This window comes from Hippichthys cyanospilos, chromosome 15, assembly GCF_059441005.1.
Source record: "Hippichthys cyanospilos isolate Australia breed blue-spotted pipefish chromosome 15, RoL_Hcya_1.0, whole genome shotgun sequence".
NCBI classification, from domain to species: domain Eukaryota; kingdom Metazoa; phylum Chordata; class Actinopteri; order Syngnathiformes; family Syngnathidae; genus Hippichthys; species Hippichthys cyanospilos.
Genome location: NC_142383.1, coordinates 4,130,035 through 4,157,865, shown reverse-complemented (window position 1 = coordinate 4,157,865; position 27,831 = coordinate 4,130,035). Strand labels below are relative to the sequence as shown.

The 27,831-nt window shown below is 37.3% G+C and overlaps 1 protein-coding gene across 1 annotated transcript in view; it reads right to left on the bottom strand.

Moving 5' to 3' along the window:
- Window positions 1-27,831, bottom strand: part of npr2 (natriuretic peptide receptor 2) — a 65,259-nt gene that overhangs the window by 15,471 nt on the left and 21,957 nt on the right. Inside the window, exons 7-15 of the mRNA XM_088435189.1 lie at window positions 25,224-25,308; window positions 11,971-12,091; window positions 9,803-9,877; window positions 8,209-8,286; window positions 4,949-5,053; window positions 3,342-3,413; window positions 2,488-2,647; window positions 1,882-2,037; window positions 673-841 (exon numbers count right to left, since the gene is read on the bottom strand). Coding sequence (XP_088291315.1) covers window positions 673-841; window positions 1,882-2,037; window positions 2,488-2,647; window positions 3,342-3,413; window positions 4,949-5,053; window positions 8,209-8,286; window positions 9,803-9,877; window positions 11,971-12,091; window positions 25,224-25,308 — 1,021 coding nt within the window. The remainder of the gene's footprint in view (window positions 1-672; window positions 842-1,881; window positions 2,038-2,487; window positions 2,648-3,341; window positions 3,414-4,948; window positions 5,054-8,208; window positions 8,287-9,802; window positions 9,878-11,970; window positions 12,092-25,223; window positions 25,309-27,831) is intronic.

Below are 27,831 nucleotides of genomic sequence, written 5' to 3'. Positions count from 1 at the left end.
TTGTGCATCCATTTTGGTTGGTACTTTGGTAAATTTATGTGTGTGCTCCCTTTTCTTAAATTTTGACTCATTCTCTTTAAGTTCAGTCTGCTTTGGGGTCTTGTCTATTAATGACCAGAATGGTCTATAACAGGTAGGCTCGAAAAGGATTGGATTCCCTTGAAAAAAAAAAACAAGCACACACTTGTGATTGTGACTTTTTCCATGGGTGTTTTGTACGGTACATGCAAAATGGCGCGGCATATTCCAAGCTGGCAATATCTAGCAGAGTGGGCATTCGTGATTGTTGAACAGATTAGTCAGTAATGGATGTGAAACATTTTAAATGAAAAAAAATTGACAGCTTGCCCTTTTCCGAAGTGATTCAATCAGCCCTTTCCCAGATGCATTCGTGAATCAAAGTTTTGACAAAGAGACCATCTGCTGTGTCAGTGTAGCTCTTTCTGGCACCTCTTTCTGCTCGGGGGAGCAGTTTCTTCTTGGATCATTAAACGAAAAAATATTCAGATGACTGCGTTTTTGGTGTCGCGTGGGGCTTTAAATGAATATACTAATTGAAATTATGGGGGCAGACAGGCAATTAGGTTTTATTGAAATGCCCTTAATTGTTTGAGAATTGTTGAGAATGTAATTAACCATGATCCTTTTAAATGTAAGATGGCGGAGTCATACTTATTGAGTTTGGCCATGTAGATCTTGATGTGGCCAAAGTCGGGTCTCTCCGCAGGGTCCTCAGCCCAGCAGCCCTCCATCAGGATGGTCAGTTCCTCCGAGTGACATCGAGTATCTGTTATTGGACGGAAAAATGGCTTCTGGCCGTTTCTGACCTTCTGCACGATCTCTGAGGTAGAGAGAAAAGGTTTTGTTTTTTTAGCTGCAGTTGAGTCCAAAAAAAAATGCTATTTAAGTAAATTGCACTCGAAAGGTTATCACCACTTCCTCTTCTTTGGTTTTAAGAACGTTTTGAAAGAACTACAACAGCGTTTGAAGACTGATGTTATTTTAAACCATTTTATCAGTCCACGGAAAAGGTGCAGGCTTTTTAGCCTTTTAACGGATTTGTGGCACTTGGACAATCAGCACTGAGCGTGACTGTGAATAAACACCGAACAAACGTCATCCAACGACGAAAATACCCCACGGGTATGCTAAATATCCATTGAGTTTATGTAAAGGTTGCAAACTTGCTCTTGAATTGTTTTCAAGGTTTTCGTTCCCATTGAGGCTTCGTCGTCACCTGATGACCCACGGTTGGCTATGATTTTGAATGCAAACAAGAGTATTGTGTTTTATGTAATTACATTACAATGTTCTTTCAAAATTATATACTATCATAATATTAGGTTCGACTATTATACATGTATTTTTGGTAAGCGCTCACTCCATTTTTTTCTTTTTAATAAGAGGCAGCAGCTTCACTCTTAATATATACCAGATGACAAAATCCCATCAGCCTCGTTTTTGGGCTACACTTATTACTAGTCCTTTTTGAAATCATGTTACCAATCAGCTTGAATACATCCAGCCTCCCTTCTCCATTTCTGCAAATTAGCTCCAGTGTGAGAGAGCAGACAGGCCTCTACTGGCTCTCCTTGATGCCTCAAACTAAAAGGTGGTCGAGCTTATGTGGTCATGGGCCCCTCAGCTCTGGAATGCCCTGCCTGAGGCTCAGAAATTTGCCTCTCAAAATATCTGAACCCTTAGTAGTGGCACTTAAAATGTGAATCATTTACTGTTTATTGTTCGTGTCAAACAGAATTGGTAACTGGACCCTTGAACTCACCTAATTGATTTTTTGACCAAACTGTAGTTTTTGTCACAATGACAACAATGCAAGCGCAATTATACCTTATGAGCATGGAGTACAATATATGACTTTACCTTTGGGGCTGAGGTCCATGCCTTCCACATAGAAAGGTCCATTTCTTAAGGCAATTTCCTGCAGGATGATGCCAAAACTGTACACATCACCCTTTTGTGTCCCCTGAGGCGGATGCTGGTCGTAAATAAGCAGCTCGGGAGCTGTCCACAGCTTCTCTAAAAATGAGTTAGTGTCAAAATTGAGGTAAGCAAATTGGAAATATAGTACCATTCAAAAATGTGAAAAAGCCTCTAATTGGATATTTTTTAATTCTTTAACATTTCCTGTAAAATTGATATATGTCATTGACATTATGAAGAAATATAACAGGAATTATGTGGAAAAAATGTTCATCAAAAATGTTAAGCAGAGTATGTTTTTGAAAATATAGAAAGTAAGCACCATTTGTCCAGAAAACATGTTTGAACATGGTGGTTTCTCAGTCAGCTTTACAGTGTGGGAGATGATTTATGACCTAGGTTGACTTCAAATCACAGCTGTGCATTACCAAGCTTAAATTGCCTGAATTTCTCAACCTCATAATGTGTTTGAGACCATTTTGATCTCAAGGTGTTTTGAAAAGTTTGACTGGTACTGTATTTGTGATTTGCACAAAGGCAACTTACTCGCATAGAGCGCATGAGAGTCATCATTTTCACAGGATGAGCGAAAGCTGGCCAATCCATAATCAGTGATTTTCAACACAAATCGACTGTCCACCACACAATTAGATGACTTCAGATTTCCATGGCATCCAAAATAGCTGTTGTGGAGATAGTTCATACCCTGGAAAGCAGAGGTGCATTCATTCATGCATCAAGGCACTCATTTTCCTTTTTTTTCCCCCCTCAACATGAGGAGACATTCGGTAATTGTGGACATGTGGAAACAATAGGCTTTGACAAGTGGATGTATGTTGAGGGTTTTGAAAAGAGGCCATGTTTCAAGGACATTACGGTCTCGGGAGAATTTCCGTGAAATTACTGTTGGTTCCTACGGGAGGCGGGCAGTGGAGATGGACTCATGTTCAATATTTTGTGGAAACAGTTGAGTCAGTTTGTGGAAAGATCCCCCCAAAGGTTCGGCAGTGTCTCCTCTATCTGTATGGAGCAATTCAGCTGAAGCACTTCATTATACATGCAGTTCAATATTGAACCCTTCCAAGACTTGGATCTTGTGACAAAGAGCATCTGTGTTCGAGAGGTTTGAGGAGATCTTCTTAAGTAGATCCATGATCAGATTTGCAAACGAAACATGCGGCGTTTAGAATGATGTTTTCTCTCCTGCTCCGTGCTGTGTAACAGCAATATTTACTGTAGCTGCGTCGTGTTAGTTCATATTGTCCGTATTCTCTCTTACACACTATCCACGCGAAACCATGGCAACAACCAAGGTAGTTTCTATGATTCTCCGAGACTCACAAAGCATCTTTTCTCCGGTTGAAAATGCCTTTGTGACTTCACCCCTCCCACCCATGTACCTTCACTATGTCATTGATCAGTGAGTAGCGGAACATCCAGTCCAGGTTGATGCTCTCATTCTCCAGAATGTCCTGCAAGGCATACACACAAGCTCATCATTGATAGACAAGGAAAACATCCTTTTTTCTGAGCATCTCTTCAGCTACTTCAAAGTGTATTTTTGGAGAGGAAACACCTTTAGGCCAGACCTCTTACATTCTTTCATATGCTTCGGGCCCCGCATGCCAATCCGAAGATGCTAATGACCCGGCAAGTTAGTGGAATCAGACTACACAGTTGTCAACCAGTCATATCATAACAGTTGCTCCCATCAACACAGGCAACACAGGCAGGCCAAATATAAGATGCCTTAAAGCATCTTGCACTGCATTTCTCCAAGAGAAAGACGCACACATGTGTCAAACTCAACTTGCTTGGGGTCAGCATTAAAGAAAACTATTGAATAGTTTTATTTATAGAATCTTGGTCCTGGGCAGATTTGCGCATTACTGTCGATAATAGTGGCTCACTTACACAGTTGCACGGGTGATACTTTTCATTCAGCTGTTCGGCATTTGCCAAAATGACAAAATCCCATCCATTTCCTCACAATCAACTTTTTCATGAATGTCACATCCTGTAAGAGGGTTTTTCTCAATGCGCCACATGTCCCAAATCCCCCAGCTAATCATCAAACATTCAGTAGCTTTTGTTCCATGCCAAAGCCAGAACCCATAAACCCACACAATTCTTTGGTCTTGTTATTTGTATGCACATTATGAGCAATGTTCCAACTTATACTAGCTTTATTATAAAAAGGACAAAAACACTGATTAGCTTCTGAAAACTACCTTATCTGTAATCAGGTAGAATAGGTTAAAAAAAATGAACATGTTTTTGTCAATGGCATTTGAACCCACTCTTTTTTTATCTTTAAAATATTTCTATTATTAAACATTGAGGAAAAACATTAATCAACAAATGATGAACCTTTCAGTTGTGGAAGTTAAATAACACAAGACATTTTAAGTGCTATTCTTCTTTTCACTGATTACATACATCACAGGTGTCAAACTCAAGGCCCGGGGGCCAGATCCGGCCCGCCACATCATTTTGTGTGGCCCGTGAAATGCTAATTATGACATCATGTTTCTGGGTAAAATACCAAATTTGCAAGTTATTGTCAATTTTTACATTTTTTTTTGTTACCAATACTTCTTTTGAACATTTTTAGCGGCCTCTGATTTCAAGATGTGTAAATGTGTGACGATAAGACTTTATTTGACTTCACACTCATAATGACCCTCCGACAGAAATTATAACTGCAATGTGGCCCATGATAAAAATTAGTTTGACACCCTTGACATATATAATTTAAATCATGTGATTTCTTTCCAGAAATTGTTCATTTTTATAAACTTATCAAAAATCATGTTGTACTCATTCCTATCCCTTGCGGGGGAATTCCAAGTTAACTACTTTTACTTTTTTGTATCTATTGCTGGGATGGAGCTGAATTGTTAGTTATCTAAACCATAAAGCTGGAATAAAATTGGTAAGGATGTTTTTAGATTAGCGTTTTACTATCACATTGAAAGTACAGTATTTTTAAAATAGCGGACACTACCTGCAAACTGCCTCTGGGACAGTACTCAGTTATGATGCATATGTTAGGAGGGTCGATGCAGGCCCCAATGAAGCGGGTGAGATGGTTAAACTGGACATCCCTCATCTGAAAATAACACAAACACAGTGAATTTTCCAAACATCACATTTCTCTAACCTTGTGGAAACAGGGGAGAAGGACTGACAGTTCATTTATATTCAGACTTGGGATTACGGTTGCCAGCATTTCATTAAAATCTTGTACTTGCAGCCAGCTAGTTGGCACAATGTCTATTTCTGCATGTTGAGACTTGAGACAGGGCACCTAGGTGAAACGTGCAAGTGCATAATTTGGTCTTGGTGGTCATGAATGAGGTAGTGTGTGTTGGGAGTGTGAGGTGTGTGTGTGTGTACAAGCAGGAGTGCCACAGCAAAGTAAAATCTTACACTTACACAATCAATACTAATCTCTCCTTATTTAAAACAGTTGGTGGGGGGCAAAACAAGAATGTGGTCAACGGGTTGTTGTGGAAATCAGAAATGTACGTATGAAGACTTTGCTTTTTTATGAAAAAGATTTTCTGGGACTTTCATATGAAACCATCCAAGCAGCATTAAACAAATATAGAATATTTATGAAATCAACAATAAAGACATAGTTTGTGATTTTGGCAGGTAAGTTACTTTTCTCAAAGTCTATGACTGACAGCAGAAAGCCGGAGTCACTGGCTCCTGTTTTACAGTCTGGGAGATGTTAGCCTACCCTTTGGCCTATATAATTCCCCCAACTGAACGCTGAGTGGTGAGTGGGTGGGGGGATTTGGAGGGAGGTGAGCTGGAAGACAAGTGGTTAAGTTTCCACCGGCGGCCCCCATCTGGTCGGCTTTTTCATGAGCTGAGGTTTGACGGGCGATCGGGCCTCTGGGAGGTCTGAGAGGGTGCCAGTTCAGACGGCAGCCCCGCTCCCATGTGGCCTGCTGACTGACTTAGGGGCCATGCAGTCTTACGGGAAGCCCTAACGGATCTTCTCTAACATGTTGTGAATTGTGAATCATCTAAAGTAGTGGTTCAGTGGGTCTGCGGACACCCTACATGTCGACAAGGCCTAACTCATTCACTGCCATGCCAGTAAAATGGATCTTTGACAGCATTGGCAGTGAAATAGTTAAATACCGAATGCAGTTAATTCTAAATACCGAATGTAGTTAATTCCTCAGTACTTAACTCATTCAATCCCATTGATATATTTTCACGCTTTTCAAGTCCAGACATTGAGTCACAGGTACATTTTTTTTCCATTTTTTTTCTTTTTTGGCTAAAGGAGCATCTAAAAACAGCAGGTACTAGATTTCTTTTGTAATCAATTACTTTAGGTAACTACTAATTTTAGGGCCTGAAGTTGAACTTTATTCATTTAATACCAGTCTTTTTCACCCCCCCTCCCAAAAAAAAAACAAAACAAAAAAAACCAATAAAAAAACAACAACATAAAAATATGTTTTGGCCATTGAATAAGTGAATAAAAAATATTTGTGCTAATTTCATTTTCTTTTACATTAAATTGTGAAATTATTCGTGACGTCAATAATCAATTCAACCAGTTTAATACCTTTTTAAATATGTAATCATTTTGAAATTTGTCAAGTAGACCCACATAATCAACGTCATCATCAAAAACCATGTTGATTTAGTTAGTAAATATGATGATTTTTTTTTTGTTTTGTTTTGTTTTGTTTCCACAAACATTTGCAATGGGGGTCCTTGGGAAAATTTGCTTTCTAAAAGGGGTCCCTTGGCTCCAAAAAAATTGAGAACCCCTGATCTACAGGGTTTCCAAAAGCTGTAGTTGTCAGTGCTGGGATTAAGAAAAAAAATGGATGTTACATTCCAAAGTGTGTTTCAGGATGACTAGTGAGGTTAGGCACGTCTCAAGAGCTCTGTCATACTATTTCTAGAGTCCTTCCTGCAAAGTGTTAGCTCTTTATCCATCTGTCTGCCTGTCTGATCACCTAAATGTGAAGACAAAAAAAAGTTGAGGAAAAATCTTTGTCATGATATTTTGTTTCAACAAACTGTGACTACAGATACACAGAACACATTTGGTCAATGTCAGCACAATGAGAGGCAAGCAGCCATCAGTAAAAGACAAAGAACTTTCAAAGTTTGGCATTATTTCATTAAAAATGTATACAATGAACCAACACCTGTGAGCTGAAAGAAAAAAATCCTTCTCTGTCTCAAATTTTGGGTGAAAAACTGTACTATTTAGGGGCAGTTTGGAGCACTGGAGGGACTGTAGATTGATTGCTCTAACTACTAAAGCTACTGAATAATGTTATTTGTGAAGTCAAAATAATTCTTACTAAATTGCAAGAACGCTTACACCAAATAATTCCTATTAACATCTGCGACGCCATGCTGCATGCACCTAAGCCAGGCCATTACACAACAACACCATGAGTGACATTCCTAAATACCCTGTGAAAAATAAAGCACTTCACTGGAATCTTAACATATTTTGCCTTGTTTTGGGCGGGGGAGAAGAGGACAAATTTAACCTTGTGTATGTCTTCTACCTGCAGTGGGAACAAGTACAATCACGTCACTTCATGGTTGTTTGATTTCACTGATGGAATAGAACATTTAGTGAATATGTAGGGGCTTGTTCATAACCCAACACCCAAGGCTGTCATCAAAAATGAAAGCACAAGGCAACGGTTTTCTCGCTTGGAGTTGATGGCTGGACGCATGAATTCAGAGCTTTCAAGAGGCTGACATTAGAGCGGTTCACTTTCTGTTAACTGATTTGGGGGGCATGTAGGGTAACAGCAAACAAATTACGTAGAAAGCAACCATTTTGAGCTGAAATGTCCAAGCCTATCTAGCAGACAGTCATTCTTGGTACTGTTATTACGTTGCTGTTCATACCGATGGCGTGACGCTTTTTATTTGTTCGTACTAAGTTTCTCTTCAGTTGTCAAAATCTCTACTTAGATTAAAATAGAGCGGAAAAGCAGTGCAAAACTGTGAACCTATGAATATAAATATAATTTTCACAGATAAATAAAGAAAAAATGAAAACTGAATGCAGGATGCAGCCAGCAATTGCTTTTTGAACCAATGGATTATGGTTGTTGCCCATAATAATGGTTGTTAGTTATACATTCTTTGTACACTGATTGTTTACAAATAATTCACTCTAATAGAGAACTTGAAAATATCAAGATGAAGAATGAAATGAAGCAAACACATGTTCAAATATTTTATATAAGCAACACTTACATGTTTGAGTTCCAATAAAACTTGTCTGGTTAGTTCAATTCTCTTCTTGTTGACGTGTTTGATAGCCACCAGGTTGCCCTGCAATCAAGACGTGGTGACAGCAAACATAAATGTCTGCCAATTGAAGACTAACAAGCATGCAAATTGCCCTTGGAAATTAAGAGAGGAAATCCAGCCAGCGATTAAAACAAAAATGTATGGTAATTTATCCAACTACATCATCTTCAAAAATCAGCTTGATGGTACACTTGCTTTTAATACAAAGGCCGGGGACATTATTGTCATGGCAACACATCATCATCTCACATATTTTGGTAACACTCTGTATAATATTACTGTCCTGAATTGTTTGCAGTGCTGAAAATGGATCAGACCATGTTTATTTCAAGGCGCGATGCCAAAGCATCAATGTGTTTATCTGATTGCTTTGTTAAATTTCTGACCCATTCTTATCAGTAAGATTTCATATGACTTGAAATTCCTTATATTAGGAGTCCAACACTGTTAGCCACTCAGCAAATTATTAATGAATGGAAGGCAAGTATACAATATAAATGGATGAGTCTTCTGTGTCTCCACTCTTGTCATAAAATATATGAAGCAATAAGTCACCAGGCAACTTGGAAACTCTAAAACGTCTCTGAACAACAACAGGGATCAAAATTTACAGTCCGTGTGATACACTATCACAAAGCCTTTGTCACTGTCTTCAATTTTTAGACTAGTCATTGTTTTACAATATATTACAAACAATATTTGCATAGGTACAGCAAAACCTAAGGTTCCAAACTTAATTTGTTCCGTGACCCTGTTTATAACTCAAATATTAAAAAAACAAAAAACAGGTTAATGTTTCCCATTGAAATGATTAGCAACGGGATTCATATGTTCCAGTGCCCAAAACCATTATATTTACCTTTTATTTTAATTAGTGTGTAAATAAAAATAAATATATTCAGCAGAAATAACTCAAAAATGAAAGGGATGAATAGAAAAGAGACAAATGGAAACCCAGGAGTTTCTTTACTTAAAAAAAGTTGAAAAGCTTTTGTGATCTGGAACAGATCAGTTCTATTATTTCCTGTGAGAAAATCTTGCTTGAAATATGACCAAAAAACAAGCCAACCGGTGTCCCAGAAGGGATTGTGTTTGACCTTAGTGGCTCCGCTGAATTCATTCGTAACTTTAAAACAGCTTAACAAACATTTTCTCCTAACTTCTGCTTTAATGAGTCCTTATGTGAGCCATAACGCTGATTAAATGCACCAAACATACAGCTGGGCAGAAAAACAAAATCAACACTGATTATAGTTTGTTGTTTTTCCTCACACCTCCTCTACCATAAACAGACATATAAAAGTCAGCAAAAAGTTGACTGTCATGTCCAGACTGCAAGGCGGGAGTGTCGAAGGAGACAGGCAGGAGGGGGGGGGGGAGGAAAAAAATGGAATACTGACGCATTCTGCAGCTCACATTAAAACCAACTACCAAAATTCGCCCACATGCTTTCTCCTCTCCAGCTTTCTTAGCGAGCATGTACACTCGTAGGTGGCAAAAGAGAGAGTTGAAAATGTCAGAACCCACCAAGCCTTACCTTAAAATAGCCAGTTTTTGCAAATAGCTGATATTTTCCATGTGCAGTTATCAGGGAGCCATAGCTGGAGCCTCTCTGAGGAGAAAAGGATGAAAAAAAGTGTTAGCCTTGAGTCAATTTATAAATCATAAATGCAGACATGTTTACATTAAAATGCAAAACTAAAAAGAAGCAGAGAAGAATGCATATGATGCTTTGCAACACCTTTTAACAGAAAAGATTCACTGTTCATTATTTCGATAATGTCATCATAAAATTCCCAATAAGTATTTTTTCTCACTTTTACGCTCACCATTACAGTTAAGAACAAAATGCAAAAATATGACTTTCAGCCCATTTTGCTAATGCCTCAATCTCTGTTTGAAGTACTTGACTTTCAGCAAGCATTAAGGACGGGAAATATTCTAAAATAAAAATTTGTTTTTACAAATACAATTTCGTAGTCCATATTTGTGTATTCATCCACGATGGCAGGTTTTGCAGTAAAGTTCAGTACAGTACAGCAAATTACAGTACAGTGGAGTAGTTTTTCTTTACTTTATTTTTTTAAAAACCTATATAAAAGCATTGCAATGCTTTTATATAAAATCTCTTTAGTGTCCTTGGCCTATTGGAGCTATAGCTTTTGATTGATGGAATGATGTGATTTTATTTCATGTTTTAAAATGTTTTGAATGTACATTGTGATTATTGCACTAAAGCTGTATTTATAAAGAAAATATAGAAGACTATAGAAATACGCTCAGCAAAAATATGGACGGGATATATTCTAAAATAAAAATGTGTTTTTACATATACAATTTCACATACTATAATTGCATATTCATCCATGAAAAAGAAAATCACAGTATTTGTAATATATATATATATATATATATATATATATATATATATATATATATATATATATATATATATATATATATATATATATATATATATATATATATAGTCATACTTTTTCAAATTTCTCCTTTTCTTTTCCTGCCAAAAATTTTTTTGTTGTTGTTTTTATTAATTTGCTTAGCACTACACTGCAGTTGTGTCATCTGGTCATTTGTTTACATCGCCACGGTTCCCTGGAATGCCTACCCCAACTGCTGAAAAAAATCCAAGAGGAAAGACTGCACATCCTAATAATCAAGCCCAAAATATTACTTTGTTGATGATGTAGCATAATCCATGATAAATAACTTATTTTCTCTGAGTCACATATTCACCGGTTAACATTTTGATGACTTTTTTAAATGTGCAATTGATTCCATTCACAAGACAGCACCCCCTCCCAAAAAAGAACAACTGGACTTTATTAATAACGTGGAATATTATCCCCAAAACATAATCTTTATTAGACTCTGCTGCCTAAATACAGACAGGAGAAACAAGGTATGCAAAAATGTACCCAAGAAAAACAAAAACTCAAATGTGTACATCATTGAAATCCCATAGGCACAGTAATATACAGGATAATCCAGGGATTAAAGGACAAAAAAGTGTGAAGAGTTTTCACAAACGCTTGCGGGATGAGTTTCAACGCACACAAGATGCATGAGCCCTCAAATAACACAACCTGATACTTGAAGAACGCGACAAGGTATTATGAATGCAGGGACGAGAGCCAGGCAAAAGCTTATTTTAACGATCACTTAATATGTTTTTGCCACCACAAACCCAGCCACCTTCAATAAACCACTGGCACAGCAACATGGAATGTGTAAATAAAAGATTTTGACTATTTCAGGGCTGCTGCTGTTTGCGTTTTCCGTGCCGATCACTAAACATCGCCTCAAGTTTCAAATGATCATTTTTGGATTCCTGGAAGAGAAACGCAACATTGACAGCGGTCCTGGTGTAAAAAGAAGCAGTTGGATGTTGCGCTGTGTTTTCCCGAAGCCGACAGAACTGTAACAACTTGTTAATTGCACAGTGGAGAATGTGCCAGCGACACTGCCAGAGAAGGCAATATAAAGTCAAGAATTATGAAGACATTTTCAGGTGTGCCAGCTTTAATGTGAGCTCATGTGGGGATACCATTGCCTGTCTACCTCACAACAATGAAAGTATTGGAACTTTACATAGGTTTCTTTAACCTCATGCAGAAAATTTGTATTCATTTCTTAGCCGTATTGTAATGAAATCACACAGTGAAATACTAGGCGATCATTTACCTGCGAGAGCGTGAGACGACTGCCGGCGCGTTTGTGGTATTTATTGGGGCTCTCAAACTGGAGGTCCTCCCACCGAATCCGCCACAACATTCCAGCCAGCTCTTTCTCCAACTTGAGTTTCCTACAAATGGGGGAAAGTGGAACAGCGGTAAAACCAGTGTCCCAAAAGTCAAAGACACAAAGATCAGAGAGGAATAACTCGCTTTAATAGTGTGTGCTTTGTAAAATAAAGTTTTCTCTTTAACATTTACTTTACCATTGACATTGAACATTTTTTCTTTAGTCTTGTTTTTGCATACAGTAGTTTCTCCATTTTCATATTTAAAATCATGAAACTAATGTGGAAAATAGACTAAAATGGTGATTTATTTGGTGGCAAAAAAGATATAAATTCAAGGCTGCCGGCCATGTGTGGAAAAAGCCGTTGCTCTCCTTGTTTAAGGGATACTGAACTTATTCAGTAATTTTCACCAGTAAAAGATAAGTATTTTGTATTTGATTATTCTGATAAATGAATTAGTTTTCTTAGACAGTGAATAACACATTTTTTCACTGTTGACTGAAAATGGCATAAAAATAAAAGACTTAGGAAATGACTAATCACAGCGCACTTATTTTCTGGGTTTGATCATGTGTCATTTGTAAGCTGAGCTGTGATTGGTTATTTTTTGCCAAAGTCAAATTTATTTATTTGACCTCGAATCGTGGCTTGGTGACACAATGGTTAGCATGTGCACCTGACAGTCCAGGGACCGAGTTCAAATCCACCTCGCTCTGGTCTTCCTGTGTGAAGTTTGCATGTTTTCCCTAAGCCCGCGTGGGTTCTTTCCGGCTTCCTCCCACACTCCAAAAACATGCATGGCAGATGGATTGGACTTTGCATGTAATTGCATGTGTGAGGGTTGTTTGTCTCTGGGTGCTCTGCAATTGGCTGGCAACCAGTTCAGAGTGTCTCCCGAATTAGAATTGCCGCATTTTCCGAACTATAAGGCGCACTGGATTATAAGGCGCACCCTCAATTGATGACATATGTTAAAACATTTCCCATATATAAGGCGCACCGGATTATAAGGCGCACCCTCAATTAATGACATATTTTAAAAAAATTTCAATCACAATATAGTAATACTCAAAGTAATAACAATAATAACACAAATAACAGCTTTAAACTGTCAATATGAGCAAACTTGTTCAACTGTAAACACACAAAAGAAACAGGTAAAGCTTACTTTATCAGTTCATTCCCCATCTACCAATCCCAATCTCAATAATGATCCATATATATGGCACATCTGATTATAAGGCGCACCATCAGCTTTTTAAAAAAATGTAGCCTTTCATAGGTGCACCCTATAGTGCGGAAAATACAGTAACTCAAACAAAAGCTCTCAAAAAGCTGCAACAAAGTGAAGCAGTGAATTGTAAATATAATTAACGTATATTCATTTTGCGACAAACTAAGTGAAATTGGATAATTTGCCGTAACACTCCTGATGAGCTCTCGTAGTAAGATACTGTAGGGTGCTGTGGCACCCTGGTTGAGGAACACTGGCACCTGGTTTATTGTTTATGTCTCTGGATACTCCGATTTCCTCCCACATTCCAAAAATATGAATGGTGGGTTTATTGGACTCTCTAAATTGTCATTAAGTATGTTTGTGAGCATGAATGGCTGATTTAGCTTGCCTACAGTCCAGAGACAGCTGGGATAGGCTCCAGCACGCACACATCACTAGTGAGGATAAGGTGCTGGGGCAGCGCTTCTCAATTATATTTTGCGAAGCTCCCCCTAGGAAAGAGAAAACCTTTAGCGTGCCCCCAATCGCCGTGGCGAATATAAACAAGATCATTGTCTATAAAAATTGCATAAGTATACCTAAAACTGTATCATTTTTAACACTAACAAAAGACTAGACTTTCAACAAATGTGAACTACTTTTTAGAGTGTTTATACAGGTTACAGGTTAGTCTAAAATTGAAAAAAAAGAACCAAATGCATGAAATAAAAAAAAAAAATGTCAATGCTTATTTTCTTGCAATTGCACTTCATATAGCAAAAACAAAGCCCGGTGAGACATTATGCTATGTTTGTTTTATTGTGTTTTACTATACAGTGTCTGAACACAAACACATGCATGTTATGTTATCAAATGTTACCTAAGCATTCAATGAATGTTTTCAAAGTGGTGACAGTTTTGACCCTACAATGAATTAATTCAATTAAAATGATTATCTCTGATAGGAATAAGATCGCTGTAATGAGATTAGTTTTTGGCTGTGGGAGACTGGCCAATAAGTTAAAGAAACAAAATTTGATGCAATAGCGTGTCTCCAGAGCCTAACGTTGTATGGGTTCAAGAGAATTGCGACCGGTCTGACGCTATTTTTGAGCATCAGTCTGGCAAATGTGGAGCCCCGCTGAGGGGAAGCAGCTTTCCAGCTATTAGTCCAAAGCCTTCCAGTTTCTTTTTTATACGTGTCTGTTTGTGTTTCGACAGACGCAAGAAAAATCCTTTTCACTCAAAAAAATGACAAACGAGCAGAGCCCACACATTCCAACACCGTCTAAAAGGTGTAAAGCACTTCCAGATGGTTGAAGGGAAATTATTGCCGCGCTTGCATATTGTGTCTTAGCCTCCCTTGAAACTTTTTGCTTCTTCTTTTCTCCTTGTGTCAGACTGTCTAGCAAACATCAGCTCTCTGATGCTTGTTTGTGTCTATAAATACAGCAGACGCTGCCTGTGTGCGTCCATTTTGAGGAGAGGAAACACCATCAAACCAGCAGAGCGCCCCTAACCCCATCCACCACTTAAAAAAAAGTATATATATATATATTTTTTTTTCTATTTAAAGAGCCTCATTCTGAGACCTCTGGCAGCCGGAGTAGCAAAATGCGGTGCTCCACAGTGGGCCTATTGTTTCATAAGTCCCATATGCGAATACCTCTGCCGGACCAGCCCCTCCATTAAAACATCAGAGCCAGAGCAGTTCTGTTTAACATCCCCAAACACCGCTGCTGCATACACTCCAAAATCAACCGAGAGAGACAGAGTAGCCACCTGGTTAGATCCACGCACGGTTCCTCCTTCCAAAAATGTGAAAAATATGTTTATTTGCTTTTGTTGTTATTACGAAAACAAATTCCTCTTTCCCCAATTTATTCAATCTAGTTTCACGTGAATCTACTTGAAATCAGCATGTTTATTGTTGTTACACAAAGCAAATATAGTAACAAAACCATTTCATTCAGACAGGTTGTTTTTTTATTAAACTGATATAAAAAAAATCTCACTGTTGCATATATTCCACAAAGATAATACATTTACTTTTTCAGCAACAAATACCCATTTACCAAGTAAACAAAATATACCTTTACATAGTTCACAGTACAGGAAATTCTATTGTTACTATTATTTCATATGGGCAGTCAAATCCCAAAATTGCATGAGCCCAGCAATTAGACATATCTGAGTAAAAAATCTTGTTGTTACATTCATGAAAATACAAACAGCAGCATTGTATACATACCAGATAGAAATGATTCTATATACTGTATTCTATTTCATTGTTTTAATAAAAATATATGTGAAATAAATATTCATTTTTATAAGAAATTGGCTGATTAGAGAATAACTCAAATAAAGCATTTTAGTGGTGATTTGTAGCTCAAGTAGTGAAGGCAGCAGCTTGTTGGTCTTGCGTGATGGTGGGATAGGCCACTGTGCTGTGCACCTCTGTGTCCATCAGCAAAGCTCCACTGGTGTCTGCAATAACAGAAAGCCACTTGTTAGCATTTGCCATAAAACATCTTGAAGCATCTTGAAATGGTGCAATTCCCTGGATGTGAAAAGCTTTCTGAATATTGTCTCAAGGCCAAGCACTGCATGGTCACTAATGTGCTTATTTGTCAAAGAAGGCTTGCAGTGTATCATTTGCAGTACTGTGCAAAAGACTTAAGCAACCACAAGCATTGTTGTTTTACTGACCTTTTTAATGTAGCAGAACAGTACATATGATGACAGGTACAGACAATTATATTAAGCTTCCATTTCATTGGGAGAGGCATTTACCTGCTCTTGCTAAAATTGTAAATTGGAGGGAGTGAGGGATAATATATTGTACATTGAGTAATTGGGGATAGTTTATTTTTTCTTTTTGCATTTGCAAAAACATAACATTTCCTAATGGTATTACATTTTCAAGTTTCTAAAATATTTTTCGTGAAAGCACTTCAGGAGGTACATAAGATTTTAATAGTTTCTGCAGGTATCAGCAAATCTACTGTAATGATTTTTAAGGCCGTGACAGGAATAATATATTTTTATTTTCAAACTAAGAGCAGATGAACTGGAACATAAAGCAACTCACCGCTTTACTGTTGTTATAATGTGGTATGCCTTTACTATAAGTTTGAACCAAGGCGTATTTTCATTAAGTGTCACAATTTTCGAGCAGATGAGCCAGAAATAAAACAGATCATGTTAAATGGTCTATTTCCGTAAGTTGCTGGATGCCTATAGAGATGTAGTTCACCTATAAATGTAGTTCCGAAGTTTAATCAATCAAACACAGATGCTACAGCACTCTAAGTGATTTTTTTTGTGCTGGTACTTTGCTGCAAAAAATACATATATATAATTCACAGTGGGTCAATCACTGAAAAAAGCTGTCTTAAACAACAGCAGTAATAGTGACTTAAGCAGCCGTACTGTGCTTCAGGTATTCCTCCCTTTAGCTTCTGCAGTTATCCATGCTTCAGTGCATTCATGTATTCTATCACTTCATAATATGGCACTGCATTACTGAAACCATCCTGACTGGATATATCACAGGATATAAATACCTAAGGATAGGAAGTTGCACGTTTTTTTCATGTCTGTGTAGCAGACCCCTTGGTTCTTATGACTAATAACTGGTGTGGGGGAAAGATTGCATTATTCATGCATGTACAAGTTTGTTGCCACGCCAGCGTAATACTCAGACACACCTCATTGAATCACACTGGGGCCACAGGAGTTTACCACGCTTCAGTGCAACAAAGATTGTCCACGCTAATTAGACAAAACAGATTTCAGTTGCTAGTGTGAGTCCCTAAGCCTTTTGCACAGTACACTTCAACGAGAGTGTATTTGTCTCACTTGTGTGAGGGAGTTTAAAACTCTCGGTAAGAACCAGAAATGAATAAAGGAATTACAAATATGACTTATTGAAATGGATATGTTATAATAAAGTTTAATGATTTATATTATGAAGTATTCCAAAGTAGCGGACATTTCAACAACATTTACCGGCCAAACGTGCAGGTCATCTAGTTCATAAGGAAACCGCTCTGCGCCTGTTGAACTGTGCGCTGGAAAAAGAAAAAGAAAGGATGAGTGTTATTTTTTTGAGATCAGAATAAAACACAGTGTGCATCAAATGATCTGGTCAAAGCTTCATATTGAGTATGATCAACTCAGATACAAATTTAGAATATTTACCTGCGGTGGAAAGCTGCTGTTCCGTCTTTCTTCCACCATTCCTCTGATCAAAATCCATTCTGATTGGCTGGTGATTAACACTTGTTAGTGTTAATAGTCAGTAGTGCAAACATGATCAAATTAAAAGTGTCATTAATAATAAAACACCTCCAATGAATGGGGGTATAAATGATAAAATGTGTTCGAAAACAATCAAGTGCATTTGATTCCGTGTGAAGCACATTTGCTCAAAACATTTTATGGAACATTCCAACTGCTTTATTGACTGAAATGTAGTGAAATAAAATAAACCGTTTTGGGCTAATTACATGAGACATACTCAAGAACAATAGTTATCGATCCAAAATTTAATTTGCTCTTGAAAGATTATATCGATGGAATGAGAGAAAAAAAAAAACATAGTTAGGTGTCGGCAACCTTTAACACTAAAAAGAGCCATTTTGACCCAGTTTCCATGGAAAAGACAACCCTAGGAAAAAATTATAGCAAAATAGAACGAATGTCATCTTTGTAAATTCTTTATACAGTATTTCCTTGTGTTCATATCCTTAACTTATATAATTATTGTGGCTGAAGTTAAGTGTGTTTTGTTTTTCTTTTTCCACATGACGCAGCTCAAGTTCATTTGCCACAAATACCCGAAGTTGCGTAAATGGTAAATGGACTTTCACTTATATAATGCTTTTGTACCTTGGGTACTCAAAGCGTTTTACACAAACTAGTCATTTACCTACTGATGACACAGCATCAAGAGCAATTGGGGGTTCTGTGTCTTGCTCAAGGACACGTTGACATGGTCTTGATGGTCCGGGAATCGAACCCACAGCTTCTCAGCTAGGAGACGATCACTCTACCACCGAGCCATGAGATTTATTCTGTGTTAAGAATTCTCCAAGCGTTTTATTTTATAATGGATGGATGGATGGATGTTTACTTGTCTTGTTTTTTAAATGTGCGCTTTTAAGCTGAAAGGTCACACTATATTTCAGTTTCCTGTTGCAAAGCTGTTTGGCTGTCTTGTGTCACGTTTTGTGTCCCGTCGCTCCGAACATGTCCTAGGGGTTGTCCTATTGCCCAATCGCTCAAACTGCATTGACTGCTAATCACCTGTATCTCTTGTTGAATCGTCTGTAGTTGGTCTGAATCAAGCATTATTTATTTTCACAAGTCACATAAAAGCGGCAACATAAGGATGAAAGACTTGCAAGGAGCTGTCGGTTGCTGACACCCACACTAGTGGATATATGCCACGTAGGAATGTATGTTACAAGTATATAACTTTATTAGTTAATGTAAATTTCAGCTTATAAGACGCTACCTTTTTCCCATGTTTTGAAGCCTGTGGTTTTTAATGTGATGTGAGTGATATGCTTTTTTTTTTTTTTTTGAGAGCTTAAAGCAGATATGATAATGAAATGACCATATATGTCAAAGTGAACCATGTAAACTGTCCGAGTCTGCCATCATGCTGAATATTCATCAGCAATTTGCTGCGTATATGTGAGGCTGGAAGCTTGAGAGACAGCAAAGGAAGGCTATGTGCAAGAAATATCGCAAGTAGTGCGATCTCTGTCTAAGCTCATCAGTGAATGTGTCTTGACAAAGGTCATTGGTTGGTGCGTGACTGTCACTGTCCAGCAATGTTTGAGGAGAAAAAAAAAGAAAGCGACTAACAATATGTAATGTACAAACATATATTTTTAAAACCCATCTGTGTAAGTTCCACTTTTTCAAGTATCCCATTTAAAAACCTAAAGAGAAGCAACTGATACATGTACAAATTTGTTTTTATAGCTATATTTCGCTCTTGAGGCTTTTAATCAGGTGTGTTTTGTAGTCCAGAATTTACAGCATTACAAATACAAAATTACAAATACCATGTATGTAGGGCTGACATGATTGAGTCTCTTTAAAATCGATTAGCCTATCGATTAGTCAATTGAATAATCGAATAATCAACCCCCCACATGCTCCTTCTGTTTATTTATTTTTCGCTTTGTAATCATTTATTAAGGTTTAAGTGAGTGGATGGAAACACGGTTTATTATCTTCAATGCATATTATTTATTAGATGAAAACTAATTTTGCCTATGATAGACAGTTAGCAATCACTGCAAGCAAATGGGCACAGCCATATCTTATAAGCATATATCATTAACATTTTACATCTGGGGGGGGCATTGCAACGCTCAGTGTGTCTGCAAGAACGGCCTGTGTAGAAAAAAGTGGCACAAAAATTGTTCCAGCAGAGCTTCAGGCAGATAGTATTAGTGTCAATCTACTTTTAACGTGGACTTACCCAATTTGGTCAAATTCTTTTTAAAGGCCTTGTTGTTACAATACTAAAACTGCTAGTTTGTTTTCCTAATCCTGGGAAGCTGAAGATTTTGAGCTGATTGTGGTATTTTTCATTTTTTTTTCCCCCAAAGTTGGGTTAATTCTTTTGATCTAGCAAATCAGATTGAAGACTGGATTTGGCCAGACTGAAAATGTGAAGCGGGTCATGATTTTTGAAAGTCTTGTTCATGTATGGATGTTGAAGAAAGTTTAAAAAAGCATTCTTATAAAATATCGCTGACAGCCATCAGGATTCAAATCTTGATCACGTAAAAGGGCTCAGTTGCCTACGGAAGGGAAGCGCATCCAAAACTGTAAATTGACATATATAACTGAAACACGGCGACAATTTTGAGTTTTCATTTACTGTAACCTAACATGCTAATACATTCAATAACATTTTCTCCAGCACACTACTTACTTTATGTCGATTGTGCATGCACCCCTATTCATGAATCAACACTATGTATTCATCATTTTATTTACAGTAATACTACACGCTAAACTGAACTACTCTGAACTATTGATGCATTTTATAACTCAAATGGATCAAATTGTAAAAGTGAAAAGTGAATGGAAGACAAAATCAATTTGAGGAGGTCCCCTTGTAGGATGCATGGACACCTGAAAGTATTAAGGTGAAGTAGTTCCAAATTAAAACCATCAACTTGATTTTTAGGTGCCTTTCGCCATTCGTTTTTTACAGATTTCTAGACATCGATGTGTTGAATACTATCGATCACTTTCCTCACATCTCTGATCCCAGTATGGACACAAGTCTATCTAATCTGCCTATTTATGTAAAATTTTATAGAAGCTTGTTTTTATCAATTTCAATCAAATGAATGACAGCTATCAGTTTCAGGCTGTCTTTCAGACTAGTCACAGAGATGCAACTGTTCTGCTTACAAAGACCAGAAAATGAGCTTGCATTACTCCAATTTTAATGTCTACAGTATGCACTGGCTGCTGGTGAAAGTCATCAGTTTGGATCAGTTTTAAGATTTTAATGCTAAAATTCTTAATGATTTTAGCCAATTTAATCTCCTCCAGAAGGTTCAAGGTTTCAGAAAGAGGCCTTTTAACAATTCCTAAAATTGAAACAAAAGCACATAACAAGAGAGTGTTTAATCATGGGAGTTCTCACCAGTGGAATACCTGAAAGAGTTGAGTGCATGGGCATTTTAAAAGTAAGACTTTGCTTTTCATCCAAGCATTATTAGATTCAACTCAGTCTTTTCATATCTATCCTGTTATTCATTTTAAATGCCAATAACTTTAGCGGGTTGGGGGGCAGGGTGTAAAGTGCACTACAGTTGTTTCTCTTTTCACACAGATGGGCTGGGAGGGGTTTTCAAACATACTTTTAAGACTGCTCATCTCAGCCATGGTATATTCCCCTGGTTTGTTAACAAATAGGTGAACCGGTCAACGCTTGACAATTTAATCGTCGACGGGGGGATGGCGAATATAAAGTGCACATAAAATATGAACTCACCATTAACGCCAAACTAATGGAAGCCCTCAGCTTGTTTCCCCACAAAGATGGGACGTCAGGAGTCCCAAAAATACTTTTTAGGTTGCCACCATTTGCTAGCTCATCTGGCTCGATAACAAAAAGCTAGAGAATCCATTCCTGTCAGTTTGTGGGTCCTTTTTGGCTATGAAGCTAAATGTCATTATTTCAAGTAGGACCCTTGGTATTGCCCAGGGGTGGGCACTTGCGGCCCTCGAGGGCCGATGTCCTGCACGTTTGCACGTTTTCTCTCTCAAACACACCTGATTCAAACGATTCGGATTATTTTCAAGCTCCGGCAGAGCTTGTTGATGAGCTAATGGTTTAAATCAGATAATGGAAGTTTAAAGTTGGAGGCTCATCTCCTGTCTCTTGACTTGGCCTTTTCCCCTTCCCAAAGACATTTGTTTCTTACTCATTTTAACTCTGCGTGAGTGAAATTCTGGCACTCAAGTGACCAAAACAAATTGAATGTAGAATTCGGCCAGTTGTCAATAAAAAATGTGATGTGAATAATATATAAAACGGAAAAAGTTCATTTTTAATTTAAGTTAAGTTAATTTTGGGTGTGGCCCATGCGGCCCGGTACCAGTTCATCCATGGAGCGGTACCGGGCCGTGGACAGGCAGATGGGGACCTCTGTTTTAGCAGACTTATTGATTTGAATTTGACATTTTTTTCATCTTCCAAATGTTGACTTTTATACTTGTTTGATTTTATTTGAGCTTTTATTGGCTCCTTTTTTATTTATTTATGGTTTTAAATTTCTACCACTTATTACTTGCTTAAATTTTACTTGGTAATTCCTTCCAAAGGCGCAAAAAGTAAGATGCTTTATTTCACCTCTTTATTTTACTCATTCATTTCTTCTTGCAATTCATCATCCTTCACACGCATATGCAGTACATGCAAATTTTTGTGCATGTTTAAAACATTTGATCTGTTTCTGTTTTTATTATGAGCTATATTTCCCATGCAAGAAAAGTGATGCATAAGGGAATCTTTGTTTAATTTTGATTGATTAATTGATAACCAAGCAACACATTAAGGGAGGCTTAGCCACTCTTGGCCAAAATTTAAGATAAGTGTATAATGATACAGTTGCACTAAATTTGCACATATAGTATGGCAGAGCTCTGTGTAGAATTATAAAATGATTCTAAACGATCAATAATCACAAAGCAGTACAATGTCATACGATGGTGGTGCACTTTGAAATGGTAAGCAATGAATTGTTAAATTCCATCAACTGTGATAAATCGGAACAACGTGGTACAACTTAGAAAGCCACAGATAAAGTGAACAAGAAAGAACAAAGAAAAGACAGTAAAAAAATGGGGGACATTCAGTAGTATGTTTTCTTTTCCCTTAACACACTGGGGAAATACAAGAAGATGAGCTTTGAAAATGAGACTTCTTCCATTCAATTCCTATTGTTGCACAGAGCGGGGAAATCTCTACTGAGCAATTAAAGGCCGTTACACACCGCAGCATGTACCCGAACCTGACTTGGACTGGATTATCGTAAAAAAAAAAAAAAATTACAGCCGGTCACTCACACCTACTCATTGAACGATTTGTTCAATGGATACAATGTAATGTTAAGAGGTGAGTCTGTATAGGCTTTTGAAGCTTCACATATGGTATCTTGCACTTTAGCACATTATCTACAGTAAACCTAAAAGAGTAAAATTCAAGGAAGAGGTGTTTGCAAGAATTGTAAAAGAAAATATGTAGAGGATCCTTTACAAACCCTATATGTGTGGCTTAGTGGTTGTCTGAGTCTCGTTATCTTTAACACTTTTGCTCCCGTTGGGACAATGCGCCGATGCGCTTTTCAAAACAATGGCAGTGGGTATGGCACTAAGATGAAATGGCATCCCAGCGGCTCATTACAAACCTATCTACAGGTGCTGTAGTTTTTTTTTTAGCAAAAAGCCAGTGCTGAGCCCACTATCAAGAAGGTAGGTTGCGTTGTACAATTTCTTGTGAATTAACTATCTATGCTATCTATTCTAGACTGTGCAAATATATTGACAATATGAGCTATATATGTGTGTTACAGTAAATTATACCGATTATTATGTGTTGTAGACGTTTGGTGATAATTTACTTATCTGGAACGTTTTTTGTACAATTATCATGGGATGTACGGTTGGAGTGATATTTCTTGGTGGGAGAATGAATCCCAGTGGTATAGATATAGATACATATTTATACGTGTGATTGTTTGTGTTTGGCAACAATTTGGCAATAATATGCTACTATAGACTCAATGTATGTAAGAGGGAATTTTTTTTAACGAATATTGCAAGTACCCCTGACTTATAAACAAGTAATATATGCCATACGTTTTATTTAAAAAAAAAAAATGGTCGTGAAAGTGTTAACCCTGGAAATTTATTTTTAGCATGTGTGAAAGACAGAGCATGAATTTTGATCAACTGTAAACTGCTGCACCACTACATCTCGCAGGGATTATTAAAATTTTGAATCTTAGAAAAACCAGTGGCTGAATGATCTGATTTAGAATTGAATCGTAACTCCACTGAAACAAAGCGAACAGAATCGGTCCACTTTTAATCAACAAACCATGATATGTAACTGCAACCCAATACCCCAGTGCAATTTATTGTAATTACGATAGTGTACATACAGCCACTGGTTTAAAAAAAAAAAAAAAAAAAAAGATTAACAACTATTTTGTCTCAATTTCATCTGTCACATTCACTTCAAGTAAAACAAAGTATTACGGAGGTTGAAATGACAAAAAAGTATTTAATTAAAAATATTTAATTAGGGGATTAAAAACTTTTATCTTGCATTTCCTACCCAAGAGCAAATCAGAGAAAGAATGCAAATGTGTTCTCCACCCATTGGTAACTTAAAAGCGTGACCGTCTTGCAGTGGAAACGCATCATAGAACTCTTGTCAGCATAATTTCTTCATTTAAAACATATTTAAAAAGCAAAATAAGCAAAACATCTAAACGCTTAATTCTAAACATTACTTTTAACTTTTGGTTGGCGAGATCGAGTACAATATGAGTTTTGATTTATGAAACCGGGACTAAAAAAGGGACCAACTCCAAATATATCTCTGGTAAAGTCAGCCATGTTATTGCTATGAATGACAAGTAGTGAATTAAACCAACCCAGTTTCTTCACTCAACTAAACATGTAAACCAACCCAGTTTATTCACTCAACTAAACATGTTTCTCTTCATCCTTCTGTTCATGCAAGTCAATTGAATTATTTAAGTCAGCAAAGGACTGATGGTTCATCCGTGCTGATTGAAGTTCCCACCTCTGAAAATCAGCAACATGAAACATAACAAAAGCCAAGTAAACACGACAAATGCCGCTCCCTTCCTCATTTACCATTAAATCTTGACATGGCAGGAAGGCCTCTTGGCTTAACCTCTTGGCTTAATACAGCTATAATGTAAATTTACATGCGGGACCAGTAACTCATTGCAAAAAGGCTTAACAGTGTATAAAAAAAAAGTTAGCGGTTTAGCATTTCAAATCAACAATGTTTTTGTAAACCCACAATTGTGAGCACATGAAATTTTCACACGATTATCAGTACGCGTGTGTGACTCCCCAAACTATGTCACATTGATTTTATCTGAAGCAAAAAACATCATAGGCAACAGACTTAATGATGATTAAGCGAGAAGCATATTAGCGCTCAGTGTATGAGCTCACCTGGCAGCTTTTAAAAGCACCTACCCACTGTTTTAAGATCATCACCTGCTGAGCTGTTTCTGTGGCAACATTTGTGAAAATACCACAGGGGCACCACCCATAAATCCTTTTTCAATCACATAACGCTTTGTCATTAAATAAGCTTAACATTTGTTGAGTTTCTAAGAGCAGCATAGGCAGACCGCGTGAGCACAGTGCTTTCAAACTCACCTGTAAATGAGGAAACTGGAGATTCCAAAAATGATGAGCGCCAAGCCAGATCCCACAGCAACGATTCCCAGAACTGGCAGCTGACCTGGAAACAAGAGAGAGATTCCACACTCAGTTGTCTCTCATATGTTCAGCAGATGTCCACATTCATATCTTTGAAAGGAAAAAAACGGGACACTAAAAACACAGCTGTCACACACGCAAGTACAGCTACATAACTTAATTATTGAGACACGCTTCGCATTGTGTAAAATATAAATAATCACGTCATCGACTGACAATTAAATGAGTTCATTTACAAAGAAAAAAACAAGAAAGTCTTCAAATTCACAGATGTTTTTATTTTAATTGGGTTAAGATGTGTATCTTGGGCTTTTCTGTTTTGAAAATTGGATAGAAGAGTTCCATGAAAACAAAATTAGCCACTTTAAATTGCCTCCAGATAAGTGTCCAAGCGAGGCCAATAAACCTATATAAACAAGATAGTTAGAAATAAATTACTATTTGATGCAGAGATGATTTTACTCTGACAAACTAATGAGAGCTAATAAAAAAAGAAGTGTCAGAAATTAAGCCTTTATGCAAATGATGATGCTCAAACGTTTATTGGTTAAAAAAAACTTCACTAAATTGTACCTACATTTTGACTTTCTCATGTCATAAAAAAATATTAAAAAGAACTATCTCTGTAATGGGGGGCTGCTACACACCACTGCATATTAGACTAAAAACAATGTTTCTTCTAGATTTATGTTAGTACGGGGGCCCACCGGTGCTAGGGTTGAATGATACATCACTTTGGTGAAATGGCCATTGACAGATTACGTTTTCGCCTCGTCAAAGTTATCCAGGTTATCCGTTTGTTTTTTCCCTTTAAGTTCTCACCCTCGGAGCTGACCGGGAGCATGCTACAGGTCACACAAACCAGCTCCCAACTGGTCCGAAAAAAAAAATAAGAATAATAAGAAGAAGAATGATAAATTGTGTCGTAACACAGTTAATAATATCTAGCCATAAAATAAGACAAAAGCTACATTTGCAAATTAGTACAGGCACGAGCCTTGGACAATTTGTCAGACATGATGGAAAGCTCGAGCTCAAAATTAAATTTTGCACTACAGAGTACACATATTGGCGTTTTACACAATAATAAGTCTCTAAATCCTGATCATTTGAATCACTTTAGCTTTGCTCAGTGACGAAAAAGTTACAGTAAAAGGAGACGTTTACATAAAAATGAAAAATATTAAGGAAAAGAAGCATGGAAAGTGATCATTTTACTTTTTTAATTTAAAATAATGCAAGCATGTTTGACTGCAAATTTTGACACTTTTACTCTCACCATTACTGTTGAGACCAAAAGGTTCAATTAATACCATGATATGACTTTCAGGACATTTCGCTATTCCCTGAGTCTCTGTTTGAAGCACTTGGGGGGGGGGGGGGGGGGGGGGGGGGGGGGGGGTTGGTTAATATTATCATGTTCTGTTTGTTGTGGGTGGGCATCTGGGTTTTCTGCTATTTGTTGTGTTTTGTGTTGTGTTTTCGAGCTGTGGTGTTTTGTTGATGTGTTTCGTTCAGGTGTCCCCTTCATGTTTGTCCTCGTCAGTGTGATTGTGTCCACCTGCCTGTGTTAACCTGCCCCCTTATGTTGACCAATCAGCTCCCTCTTCCAATTGTTTCCTGTTCAGGTGTTTTGTATTGTCTCGTTAGTTGTCAGTGTATTTAGTTTCTCTGTCTTTCTCTCGAACTGTCTAATTGTCAAAGTTTTTGCTAGTCTGTTAACTTTATTCTTGTGTTCTTCTGAGTCTGTTGTTCAAGTTCATTTTGTAGTAGTTGATTTCTGGGTTTTAATTTGTTACTTTGCATTCTGACGCCCACTCTGTTTTTGTTCTTAATAAAACATTGGTTTTCTGAGTGCAACCTGAGTCCTCACCTTCCACCTCCTCGTCCACTTTGCCGGATCTTAACACATATAATCTAAAATAATTACCGGTATGTATTTTTACATGCAAAATTTCACACAAATGCATGTTATACATGATGTAAAGTAGTACAGTAGTTGTTGCCATTATTTTTTTTTTTTAACTATAAAAGATTACTGCCTCACTCACAAAATCTTATCCTTGCATTATTAGGGTAATAGCTTTTAATGTTTGAATGATGTCATTTTATGTCATGTTTTCAAATTTAGTTTTGCATGGACATTGTGATTATTGCACTGAAGCTTAAAATGTTATTTCTTTCTTGAAATTGTTCAGCTCTACGCCACTCCTTCAAATTTCTTTTTTCCACAAATTAAAAATGTTTTTTTTTTTTAAAACCGTTGAGCATTAACCTCAGTCAAGGGTTATTTGTTTACACCCCCTTTGTACCCCAGGTTGCCTGCCCCTTCAGCTAAAAATCAAGAAATTCTAGAGGTAACACTGAATAATAATAGCCGATACTTCTGAATTCACATCACTTTGGCAGATCTCAAGTTTGACTTTAAACCTAACTCCAAAACACTACAAATCCATTCTGACTTGTTTAGCAGTTTTAAAACAGTTGTAAAATGCTTCATATGCTCAGTCAGATTATGTTCAATAAAGTGCGTCAAAGGAGACTC